The sequence below is a fragment of the Lissotriton vulgaris genome, chromosome 2_1 (genome assembly GCF_964263255.1).
Source record: "Lissotriton vulgaris chromosome 2_1, aLisVul1.2, whole genome shotgun sequence".
Taxonomy (NCBI): Eukaryota; Metazoa; Chordata; class Amphibia; order Caudata; family Salamandridae; genus Lissotriton; species Lissotriton vulgaris.
The window spans coordinates 1,987,178,589-1,987,191,717 of record NC_141687.1 but is presented as its reverse complement, the minus strand read 5'-3'; the positions used below and the strand labels follow the sequence as shown (position 1 = coordinate 1,987,191,717).

The 13,129-nt window shown below is 46.8% G+C and overlaps 1 protein-coding gene across 6 annotated transcripts in view; it reads right to left on the bottom strand.

Moving 5' to 3' along the window:
• TP53BP1 (tumor protein p53 binding protein 1) overlaps window positions 1-13,129 on the bottom strand; it is a 1,075,988-nt gene that overhangs the window by 20,466 nt on the left and 1,042,393 nt on the right. For all 6 annotated transcript variants that reach the window (XM_086958203.1, XM_086958207.1, XM_086958208.1 and 3 more), the window contains one exon: window positions 8,655-8,800. In XM_086958203.1, the coding sequence (XP_086814329.1) occupies window positions 8,655-8,800 (146 nt within the window). The remainder of the gene's footprint in view (window positions 1-8,654; window positions 8,801-13,129) is intronic.

Here is a 13,129-nt window from a genome sequence, read left to right as displayed (position 1 = left end):
CCGAGCGAGTGCCGCCTTGAAAATTCCAACGCGAAGTACTGAAGACATTGCGCGTTCTCTTCTGTGGCGAATAGATCTAACCAAGGCTCTCCCCATTGCTGAAAGAGGCCTTGCGCCACGTCCGAGTTCAGACCCCATGCGTGATCCATCATGCACCGACGGCTGAGTTTGTCCGCCCTGGCATTCAGATAGCCTGCCAGGTGTTGAACCACCAGGGTCACGCCCTGATGTTCCAGCCACTGCCAGAGGCGCAGAGCCTCCTGGCATAGGGTCCACAACCCCACCCCACCCGGTTTGTTGCAGTACCACATGGCGGTGGTGTTGTTCGTGAACACCTGCACTACACTCGCCCGGACAGAGGGGAGGAATGCCTTCAGAGCTAGACGAATCGCCCGCAACTCCAAAAGGTTGATATGGAGCTGGGACTCCGCCGGAGACCAGAGGCCTCTGATCTCTGCCTCTCCCATGTGGCCTTCCCAGCCCTGGAGGGACGCATCCGTCACAACCACGTGCTCCGGGTGGGGTAGGGAGAGGGATCTGCCACTGACCCAATCGCGGTCCGTGAGCCACCACTGCAGTTGTCTCGCAGTTCCCTCCGAGATCAAGACATGATCGGACAAGTTGCCCTGATGCTGGGCCCACTGAAACTTCAGGTCCCACTGCAGAGCCTGCATCCGCCACCGGGCGTGATGCATCAGAAGGATGCAGGAGGCCATCAGCCCCAGAAGCCGCAGCGTGAACCTGACCACGACTCGGGATAAAGGCTGGAAGATTGGAATCAGAGCCTGTATATCCCGAACCTTCAGTTTCGGGTGGGTAAAGCCGAAACTGCGCCGAGTCGAGAACTGCTCCGATGAAGAGGAGCTTCTGAGAGGGAAACAGGTGCGACTTCGGCACGTTGATGGAGAACTCCAGCAAGTGCAGGAGGTCGGCTGTAGTCTGGAGGTGGCTGACGACTGTCTGGGGCGAGCCCGTCTTTAACAACCAGTCGTGGAGGTAGGGGAAGACTGACACCCCTAACCTGCGCAGATGAGCTGCGACCACCGCCATCACCTTCGTGGACATCCGCGGGGCGCTGGTAAGGCCGAAGGGGAGCACAGTAAACTGAAAATGCTCGTGGCCTACCGTGAACCGCAGGTAACGCCGGTGGGCCGACAGGACGGGGATGTGAAAATAAGCGTCCTGCAAGTCCAACGCTACTAGCCAGTCTCCAGGGTCTAGGGCAGCTAAGACCTGAGCCAAAGTCAGCATCATGAACTTCTCCTTCCAGAGGAAGCCGTTGACGTTCCGCAGGTCCAAGATAGGGCGCAGGCCCCCTTTGCCCTTCTTGGGTACCAGAAAGTAGTGGGAATAACAACCACACCCTACTTCCGGCCCAGGAACGCGCTCGATGGCCCCCTTGGCCAAGAGGGCCGTGACTTCCTCTTGCAGGAGTTGCAAGTGATCCCCCGACACGCGGTGGAATTGCGGTGGCATGGCTGGAGGGGTCGCCTCGAAGGGGAGGGAGTAGCCCCTTCAGAAGATTTGCAGCACCCACCTGTCCGACGTGACAGTGCGCCAGTGGGAGAGGTGATGGCGAACCCTGCCTCCCACCGGCGTCACATGGGCCTGAAAACTCGGACTAGGAAGGTTTTGAGGCGGGAGCTGTGGAGGGAGGTGTGGACTGGCCTCGCCGTTGTCCCCGACCGCCGCCACAGCGGTTTCCACGGCCGCCACTGCGCTGTTGAACATTCTGCGGCGCGTGGCTGGCAGCACTTGTGGGGGCGCCCCTTCCTTGGCCACGAAAGGAGCGAAAGGCACCCGATTGCTGGCGTGTGGCCGAGAGGCCCAACGACTTGCCCGTAGCCCTGGAGTCCTTAAAACGCTCAAGCGCATGGTCTGCCTTGTCGCCAAAGAGGCGACGGCCATCAAACTTGGCAAAAGTCATTATGGACTGTGGGATGAGCCTAACATCCTATGCAGACGACACCCAATTAGACAAAATCGCTGCCAATTTTCAACAGGGAATGTCTGCCATCAGTAACTGGATGTCAACAAATTGTCTCAAACTTAACTCCAACGAAACAGAGGTCATTACTTTTGGCAGGCTTGTCCCTACTTGGCCTAATGCTTGGTGGCTCATGGACCTAGGCCCTCCCCCCCTTCCAGTCACCAAGGTTAAAAACTTAGGTGTCCTCATCGATGACAAACTCACCTTCTCCGCACATGTAAACTCCATCGTGTCATCCTCTTTTTTCAAATTAAAAGCTATAAAAAAGATTCTTCCGTATCTTCCTCCCAACTCTGGTAAGACCCTGGTTACCGCTTTTGTAATGTCCTCATTGGACTACTGTAACGGACTTCTGCTTAATGCCCAACTTAAAGTCATCAAAAAGCTACAGTCCGTACAAATGTCGCTGCCAGGATGTTATCTGGTACTCCCAAGTTTCAACCCATTGCCCACATCATCAAAGGCTTTCACTGGTTAGCTGTCAAGAACAGAATAAAGTTCAAAGCCCTCTGCATCGCCTTCAAAGCCACACAAAAACAAGGCCCACATTTTCTCCTAAAACCCCTTTCATTTCACCTTCCCAAACGATCACTTCGATCAATGAATACCCTGACCATGACGGTTCCCAGAACCAGAACTGTCACCTGGGGTGATCGTAGTTTCACGATATCAACTACCAAACTCTGGAACTCCCTCGACCCTGACATCAGATCATCCCCTACACTAACCATCTTCAGAAAAAAAGTTAAAACCTGGCTCTTTAACCAATAAATCTCCCTCTTCTGCTCATATCCTGCTCTATCCACATCGCCGAGACGCCCTTGGGCATTTGTTTGCGCTATATAAATTGCATAAATAAATAAATATGAACAGGTCAGCACACCTCAACTTCGTATATCTTCATGACTTCGACAGGGCTGCAAGTTCCGACATCGACAGATCTTCTTGACATCAACAGGGCTGCATGTCTCAATGTTAACATGTCTTCTGGACGTCAACAGGTTTGACGTCAATATGGGAGTGTGAATCGACGGCGTAGAAGACGACAAGTTAACATGTGTCGACGTTGAGGGGCATCAGTCCCTTGACGTCGAGCTAGTATGGGATGGTAATGTCCATTCTCTGGACTTAGATTCCTATGACGTCGATCCAATCAATGTCGCCTGGAAACAATGTTGTTTCAGGGCTGTAATCCTCTTTTCTGGCGCTTGGAAATCCTTCAGAGGTGACTGCTAGAGCCCTCTCCTCGCTCTTCCAAGTCTAATGACAGAGCACTGGTAGCGGAGTGACCCTCTCCTCGCTCATCAAAGGTAAAGGCAGCGCCCTGATAGAGAACTGCCCCTCTCCTTGCTCTGAAGCCCTACCTTCAGACAAAGATGGCGTTGCCCTATACCTTAGGGAATGTCTGGAATAATTCTTAATTGCTGTAGGAGGTATGAAGATGTCCGAGGCCTTCTTTGTTCCATAGGCAGGATACTGTCCAGTAAAGAAGGCATGTTGTTAGCAAAAAACTCACAATTTTCGTTCAGAAAAAGGCAGAAAGTGCAAAAGAAAGATGAATACGTCAAATGAAGTTGTTGTTAGAAAGATCCACAGTGTTTCTAAAGAGAAAAAAAGCCTAAAAATGCCATGCTTCGTTCTCCAGAATCCTGTCTGCATGAGCCAGAAAAAAGAACTGAAGCAACTGCCACCTCCTGGGAATAATGGTATATTGGTGGCCTAGGGGTTCTTAAAGGCACGTTTCCTTTTTAGCCAGATAATGACAGCCTATGAGGCTACTCTGTCCTCCTCTCCTTTATCTCTATCATAAAAAGGGTTTGTGAGGCAGATTTATGTTGTTTGCAAAAATATCTTAAAATTGTGCATAAAGGCTTTGTGCTGAACCTTTTTTAACCTAATAATGAAGAATTCGGCCATTGTAGCCTAAGTACATAGGCTGTATAATCTATCTTTTTCTTAAGTGTCTTTGCAAGCCTTCCTAAGGAAAAGCAAAATCCTACACTTAAGAAGATATATTGAAATAGTGCTACGGAGTCCCCACACATGGGCAAGAATATTTAGTGCTTATGACTATAAATGGAAATACCCTACGAGGGAACAAATTACTTACCTTCGGTAATGCCTTATCTGGTAGACACAATATCTAGGCACAGATTCCTTACCTTTGAATTCCCCAGGCGTCAGTCTGGAATTTTGTTCGAGCAGTAGCCCCGCATGCATGTAGGTGGAGTTGGTCAGCTCAGCATGGCGTAGTCCACGCCGGAAGTGACATCCGCGTCACCTATATAGGCGCCACCTGGCAGTGCTGATATCAGTTACTTTTCACGACTTTCCACACCAGAAGGGCAGAGCCATGAAGTGTGCTGACATTGGTGTGTTTGAAAATTAGGGCCCTGAAAGGGATCACACCCTGACCCTAGAAAATTGTCCGCAGTGCTGGGAGAATGGGTGGGTCTGTAAGGAATCTGCGGCTAGATATTGTCTCTATCAGATAAGACGTTACCAAAGGTAAGTAACGTATGATAGAGACATCTAGCAGTAGATTTCTTACCTTTGAATAGATACCCAAGCAATACCTTCCCCGAAGGAGTTACTGCAAACACATTTCAGACTAAAAACTCCTGTAGGACCGAACAGGCAAATATGGCTGCCCCGGCGGACCAGACTGTTCTGATAGTGATGCTTGGAAAACATGTGCAAGGATACCCACGTTGCTGCCTGACAGATATCCAGGACTGGGACCCCACATGCTAACGCAGTTGTAATAGCTTTAGCTTTGGTTCAATAAGCCCTCAAGCCTTCAGGAGGCTGCTTCTTTGCCAGAGCGCGGAACATCTCGATGCAGAGAACAACTGTAGGAAAGTAGGATCTGCTTTCATGGTTACCCTCACTTTTTGCTGGTGTCATTCTGTTTTCTGACCAGTCTGGCTGAGATCCTGGGTCATTGGATAATCTCTCCTTACATTTGACTACATAAAGTACTTTGGTACCTTCCCAATTGGCTATTGGCGTATCCTACTAAGTCCCTAGTATATGGTACTAAGGTACCCAGGGCATAGGTACAACAGTGATCTCCCATGGGCTGCAGCATGTATTATGCAACCCAGGAGAGACCACTCAAACTGTAACTACAGGTCTGCCATTGCAGCCTGTGCGAGCTGGTGCTAGCACCACTCACAATATATATGTTTCCTTATATCCAAGGTCACTGCACTTACAACCTGTGTCACCCCTAAGGTAGTCCTTTCAATCCTGAAGACAAGGTGCTAGATTAGAAGTGTGAGGGTGCCCTACATGAGCAGGACACACCCTAGAAACCCAGGAGTCGATTCTCCAGGCTTTGTAAGGGCGGTCCACAATGTTATACATATAGTGGACCTCAAGTCAAGTACGAGATGTCTAACTATATATTGTCTACACCGAAACTAGTCATGTTTGGTATCAAACATGCTGGAATCCTACCCCAGCACTGATTCCAGTGTTGGGTGTAGGAACCCAAGTACTGTGGGCTCCCCTAGGGAGGTGCCTGTATTCCTGGTACTAGCCTTGCAGGGTTTAACAGCAAGCTTGTGCTGCTGCCGACCAAAGATCTGATTCTGCCCTCCTGCTGCTGAGCTGAGCTCGAGCAGTAGAACAAAGGTTTCCAGTCACAGGGAGGTGTGACCACCTCCCAGACAGGACTTAGTGTATTGGGCTGGGGTGGGGGCGCTTGTCAGCGACACCAGACTGCTTTGAAGGGCACATTTGGTACCCACATTGCATACTCTAGTTGGACCCCGTTCAGGGAGCATTTGGCTGCAGCCCTGGCATGAAACTGGACAAAGGACATGGGATATCCTTCTCTCTGTCCAGCCCCTCCTCTGGGAGGGATCCCTGAAGCGCCCCAACCCTTTCCCTTAAGGGCTTACCTGTGGGTGGATCTTCAGATTCGTGGTGGGACAAGATTCAAATCCGAAACCACTTCCACTGTAACCGTCTGGGCCCTTTGACTTCATTGGACTTTGTCTGGAACCAAGACTGGAACAAGGATCACTCCTGCTGCTCCAGGTCTCGTCGTCTGCCAGTCTTCTTTATCGTCTGTGCCAGTGCTTCATCCAAGTTATCTTCCGGTCCTGTGGGCATCAAAGACACCCGAAGTACTCTACCTTGGAGTGAAGGACTCACTCCCCTTCATTTGCAGGCACCGCTATGAAGCTGACCAGTCTGTTGCTCCTGAGGTCCCACGGACTTCAAAAGGCTCAGCAACACAGGTGGTGGTTCGCCAACTCCCTGTAGGCCTGTACTGTCTTCTCAGCAAGTTTGAAGTCAGTATCCCTCGTTGGAAACGTTGTAACAGAACCCCTGTGCACTGGATCAATTTGCCGTTGCCAGGGCTTGTTGACTCGGTCCTCCAGAGATCTTTGGGCTACAAGAAGCTCCAGCCTCTAGCATCTCATGCTACCAAAACCTTTATCCTCACTGCATCCTCTGACCGTGTGCCTGCATCCTTGGTGAGCTGCTCGAGGTCCTCTTGTGACTCCTGTGCCTTCGTCCTGTGTGTCCTCTTGAGGGTCTTCTCTGGCGTCAGTGAGCTCCCCTGCTTGCTTGGGTCCTGCTCTGACTCTCCTGCAATTGGTGAGTACTTTGGAGCTTGCTGGTATCGACCCCGCACCTTCTCCCACCAGGCACCGACACCATGGCTCTCGACTTCCAGCGTGGGACAGCTTGTGAACGGCTCCTGATCTTCACAGCGTCACCTGGTCATCACAGCTGTAGCGACAAGGTCACTTTCAACTCTCCTGCATCTTCTGCCATCAGTGGTCACAGCTTCTGTGCCTCCAGGTCACTCATGAGTGGCATATACTCTGTCCCCTCTGCTTGCAGGTACTTCTCTTCAAGAATTCATCTTTGGATTCCAACGGACGCTTTCACCTTTTTTGCCAGCAACATCATCACTGAAGTCCTCCAGTGTGGTCTACAGCGGTTTCCGACATCACTTCGTACCTATGCATCCGGCTTAGGTATCCACTTTCATACAGGGTCCACTGGGAAGGGTCCTTCTTCAAAACTACAACTGCGACTTTCTATGGGGGTTCTGGGTACTTCCCTTGGGTGGTTTCTTGGGTCACTAGCTTCTGAGTCTTCTGGGTCAAGTTTCGACTTCAGTCGCAGTTCGCATTCCACTACTCTAGCATATGGTTTGGTCTCCCCCTCGATATCACAGTGTATTGGTGCTTATTTACCGGTTTCCTTTTGAAATATTGTGTGCATTGTCTTCATATATCAGGGTAGGAGATATACCAATGTGTTAGTCAGTGTGTATAATAAATATAACTTTTTATAACTTCACTCTGTGGTTCTTATTAGTTTCGTCTTCCACAGCGTTGTCTGGTCCTCCCAGCTGCAGTAACAAGGTCACTGTCAACGCTCCTGCATCTTCCATCAATTGTGGTCAATAGTCTTCGATGCCTCCTGGTCACTCCCGAGTGGCAGACTCTGTCATCTCTCTTGAAGGTACTTCTCTTCTAGAATCCATCCTTAGATTCCACCGGACGCTTTTACCTTCTTCGCCAGCGGCCTCTTCACTGAATTCCTCCATTGTGGTCTACAGCGGTTTCCGACATCACTTTAGAATAGAATAGGAAACAAATATGTTTGAGATGTGCAATCCTCAAAGGTGTTCTGAGATCCTTCTCTCATAAGTCAGAAAAAGAACAGGCTCTGGGAGGCAACTGCCAGTACATGAGATTGTGGAAAGTGGTGCCTCCAAGGTTATTTTTACCCTCATATACACACGGTTTATAAAAATTCTTACATTTTGGATGCTGCAATGCAGTCCTAATTAACCGGTATTACAACTTTATATGCACATTTAGGAAATGCCTCAGATAGGCTTTCATTTGATGTATCCATTTTTACATTCATGGACAGACATTTTTTTACAGTAATGTTTCCAATAAATAAAACTATGCAAAACGATGTTCTGTGCTCAGGATAAAGCAGTGGAGAATATTATAGCATTTATGACAATCAATGATAATCCTACAATGCAGAATCGGCAATGTTCAAAGCAGCAATTCTCCAAGAGAAACCATTCAGTAACCTCTCCAACGCCTTCTAACTGTCCCAAGTAATGGAAAATCAATAATTTTTGCACGTGCATGTGTCCGTGAAAGTAATTATGAAACAAAATGGTACACAACATACTGAAAATTTACCCTTTACTCTTGAAACTTTTTAACTCAGTTATTCTTATGTTCTTCTTTGATGATGGTTACTGCAGAGATGAATTTTAGTTTCACATGATTATTTCTGAAGCTCCGTTTGTCCCATCTTTTCCTGACCCCGTTATTACTTGCTCTCAAGGCCTCCAAGATGTACTCTCTACATCTACAGCGGGTGAAATGTAGGATCTTGTGTTTTTCTTGAACTGTTTTACATATTTATCCTACCCTCCCAATCCAGAATATCCTTTCAAAACACTGTCCTGTTATGGATGGACTTCGGCTAAGTTAATAATACTCTATGACCCATGAGTGCAACAATTTCCAAGTCATCTGACTTTCCGAGTATAAACCATATTACCCAGTCTATCGCCTGTTCTACTTCCTTTTCTTCTCCAACTATTTTTTACCCCAAGGCCTACATCCTCCACGTGGCAAACCTTATTTCTATAACCAGTTACCTTTATTTTGTTCACTTGAATTATGTTGCTTCACAGATACTGCTCCTCCAATCATGAGGATTTCAGCCCACAGGTCCAGGAAGTTCTGCTGCTGGTCTGATATAAGGAGAAACTTCAGATTGTTGAACGGGTACAGACGTTCGTGCCTAAGCAATAAAGGACAAGGCTTTGTCACTTAATAAATAATTGTTGCTAGCAAAACGTCCAAAAAACCTTATGTGAATCTCTGAACTGTGCAATCAAATACCAAATCTGTATTCTATAATGAAAATCACAAACACAATATCTAATAAATATTGAAACACTTAACGCTTGTCATTACTTCTAAGAACCAGGGGCCATATGTAGTTAATTTGTGTTTTGCGATTCTCAAATTGCGATTTTTTGGGAATCGTAATTAGAGAATCGCAAAACGCCATGTAGGTAGGATTAGCAAAATGTTTTGCGAATCCCACTTATTCCTTATTTGTGAATCGCAAATTGAGATTCGCAAATAAGGAATACCTTCTCATTCATTCCTATGGGGTAGAAGGCCTATAGGAATGAATGGGAAGACATTCTCAATTTGCGATTCTCAATTAGAGAATCGCAAATTGAGATTGCAATTTCAGTGTTGTAAGGGTGTTAATAGGACACCCTTTTGCACCCCTGAAATTAACATGTGTGTACATGTGGCCCACATACATGCCCTAAGGGCATGTATGTGACCCACATGGCAGTTTGAAAAATTCCAAAAAGTGCATTTTTCAAAGAATTCGCAAAATACCACCAACCTGAAGTTGGTGGTATTTTGCGATTCCTTAAGCCAAAATTTGCACAACTTGGGTGCTTCCTACATTGCATTTAAGGAATCGCTATTGCGATTTCTTAAACGCAATAGCAAAATAAGGAATCGCAAATTTTCGATTCCTTTTTTTGCAGGTGGGTTTTTGTGTGCTACATAGCACACTGCCCTAATTGCGATCGCAAATGCTGAATTTCTGCGAATGTGAGCATTTGCGAGCGCAATTAGGCTTCCTACATATGGCCCCAGGTGTCTAAAAATATACAATTTCACTGGATGTGGATGGGGGCATCAGTGGAAGGAAACGTTTATTGTAAGCCTAGTTCTTCACTGTGGTTATTCACTCTGAATTCACAAAAGGTAGAATGTTTAAACCTCAAAATAAAAGCAGGAAGTTGTGACATAATATGAACCCTGCAAATCAGTGAAACCTTCACCCTGCGCCTTTATGAGGCTTGGAGACCGCACTGCCCATCATGCCCAGCACGGATTCAGTTAAGTAGTTCATTTTTGGAGCACAAAAACAAAACACAGGAGGGGGACAGGGCTTTTGATGAAATCAGAGGGAATGCCCATACTCAAGAACTAGCCTACATAACTTTCCCTTCTTTAACGTGAGATTGTGTTGGCTATTCATAAAAGATAGAATAAAGTAACGAGCAGACGAAACTCCTAAAATTCACATTCACAGAGGGAACCTTTAAGCAAACAAGTTGGGTGTCAAAGTTGATCCATTAATGTATCTGCCCCTTAGTTATCAAAATCATAATAAATGTCAATCATTTCATATTATTTACATCTTCATATCAGTAAAACAGATAAGGTGGGAAACTTGGGCTGACAGACGAGGACCACTTCAAAATTCTAATGCTACAGAAATTTGATCTCGATTTTCATATTTGGGTGAAAGGATACTGTGTGGCTGGAAGACCCCCTTTTGTACGACATTCATATCTTAGCATTAGATCGCCGCCTAGTGTTGGGTCCGGATGATTGCACCTTGTTGTCTTGGAAGAGTCTTCAAAGTATCACGAGATAGGTGACTCCTCCCATGGACTACAGTGCGCATGGGCATCTTCTCCATCTTCAGATTGTTTTTCGCCATTGTGGCAAGATGGAGGATAGGAAAGTAAGAGATGACCATGTAAATGTATGTAAGGAAGATAACCATGCAGCTGTGACAGGCACCGGGAGGAGGATGGGTATATGAATGTCAGCAGCCCTACATGCCAAGAACAGATGCATACTGGTAAGTAGCATTTGCCGTTCGAGGCATGTGGGCTGCTGAATTCATATCTTAGCATAGACTGTATAGCAGTTTCTCCTCTAGAGGTGGTCGCCTGTACCAGCTGCAGTGGTTTGAAAAAGAGGTTTAAGGACAGCCTGGCCCACAGCAGCTTGTTGCTTAGCTTGCACGTCAACACAGTAGTGTTTAGTGAAAGTGTGTATGGTAGACCATGTAGCTGCCCTACATATGTCTTCTAAGGGAATGTTTCCTAGGAAAGCCATGGATGCCCTCATTTTACGCGTGGAGTGTGCTTTTGGGGGGACTGTTAAAGTGCGCTTTGCCTTTTGATAGCATATTTGAATGCATTTAACTATCTATCAGGCTATTCCTGACTTGGAAATGGGATTGCCCTTATGTTGTGGTGAAAAAGCTACAAATAGTTGCTTTGTCTTTCTGAATGATTTTGTTCTATCAAGGTAATATAATAGAGCTCTTTTAACGTCGTGTATGTGTAGAGCTCTTTCAGCCACAGATTGTGGGTTTTGAAAGAAAACTGGCAATTCTATGGACTGATTGATGTGGAAAGTGGATATGACTTTTGGCAAAAATTTAGGGTTTGTACGAAGCACTACTTTATTGTGGTGTATTTGCATGAAGGGTTCCTGAATGGTTAGTGCCTGTAGCTCACTCACTCGCCTGAGGGAGGTAATAACAATTAAGAATGCCACCTTCCATATTAAGAATTGTAGTTCACATGAATGTAGTGGTTCGAAGGGTGGTCCCATGAGACTGGTAAGTACTAAGTTTAAGTTCCAGACTGGAGAAGGTGAATGCCTTGGAGGGATAACTCTTTTAAGTCCCTCCATAAACGCTTTGATAGGTGGGATTCTGAATAGGGACACATGTTGTCTGTTTTGAAGATATGCTGCAATAGCAGCAAGGTGTAGCCTTATGGATGAGTATGCTAGGTTACATCTGAAGATGCAGCAGGTAACAGATTAAATTCTGGATGGAGGCATCCAATGGATTGATTTGGTTATTATTACAATAAATTACACATTTTTTCCATTTAGCTGCGTAGCATGTTCTGGTAATGGGACGCCTTGCTTCCTTGATAATGTTCATGCAGTCTAGAGGCAAGTTAAGATATCCGAATTCTAAGACCTCAGGAGCCAGATCGCTAGGTTCATCTGATTGGTATCTGGGTGTCTGCTTTCTCCATGTTTCTGTGTTAGCAGTTGTGGCGAGAGGCGCAGTCTTTGGTGAGGAACCACTGAGAGTTCTAGGAACGTTGTGTACCATGGCTGTCTTGCCCATGTGGGAGCAACCAGGATCATCGTGAGTGATTGTTGTCTTAGTTTGCGTGCCACTAATGGGATCAGTGGGGTTGGCGGAAAAGCGTACGCAAATCTCCCTGACCAGTTCATCCATATCGCATTGCCTTGTGACAACAGGTGTGGGAACCTGGCGGTGTAGGAAGCGCATTTTGAGTTTTCGTTTGTGGCAAACAGATCTATGTCTGGATGTCCCCACTTTTGGAAGAATGGCTGGAGAACTTGAGGATGAATCTCCCATTCGTGTACTTGCTGACTGTGTCGGCTTAGTAGGTCTGCTATCTGGTTGTCTATTCCTGGGAGGTGTTCTGCCAGGAGATAGATGTTTTGTGGAATTGCCCACTTCCATATGCTCTGTGCTAGGTGAGATAGTTGCAGAGTGTGTGTGTCCCCCCTGTTTTTGGATGTAGTACAATGCTGTCATGTTGTCCGTTCGGATTAGTACAGCCTTGTTGTGCAAGTATTTCTGAAAGGCTTTCATTGCGAGGAATATTGACAGTAACTCTAGGTGATTTACATGTAGTGTCTTTTGTTTGACTGTCCAGAGACCTTGGACAGTATATTGAAGGAGATGGGCTCCCCAACCTGTCAGTGATGCGTCCGCTGTTAGTACTACCTGTGGAACCGGCTCTTGGAACAGTCGGCCCTTGGAAAGGTTTTGTGGGTCCACCACTGCAGACAGCCGTAAGTGTGACTGTCTACCAACACTAGGTCTTTTAGTTGTCCTTGAGCTTGGTTCCACTGGCGTGCTAGGCATTCCTGTAAGGGGCGCATTTGAAGCCGAGCATGAGGTACGATGAATATGCAGGAGGCCATCATGCCTATAAGCTGCATGAACACTCGAGCTGGCAGAGAGAGTTGTGGCAGACATTTTTGAAAAAGAGATTGAATGCTGGCTATCCTGGCTGGATTTGGATATGCCTTTGCTATGGCGGTGTCTATTGTTGCTCCCAGATATTGCTGTATGTGGGAGGGTTGTAGATGCAATTTTGGGTAATTTATTGAAAAACCTAGACTGTGCAGTAGCTGGGTTGTCTGTGAGGTATGGTTGGCACACTGTGTATGAGTTGGCTTCTATGAGCCAATCGTCGAGGTAGGGAAACACATGGATGTGTTGCCTCCTGAGGTG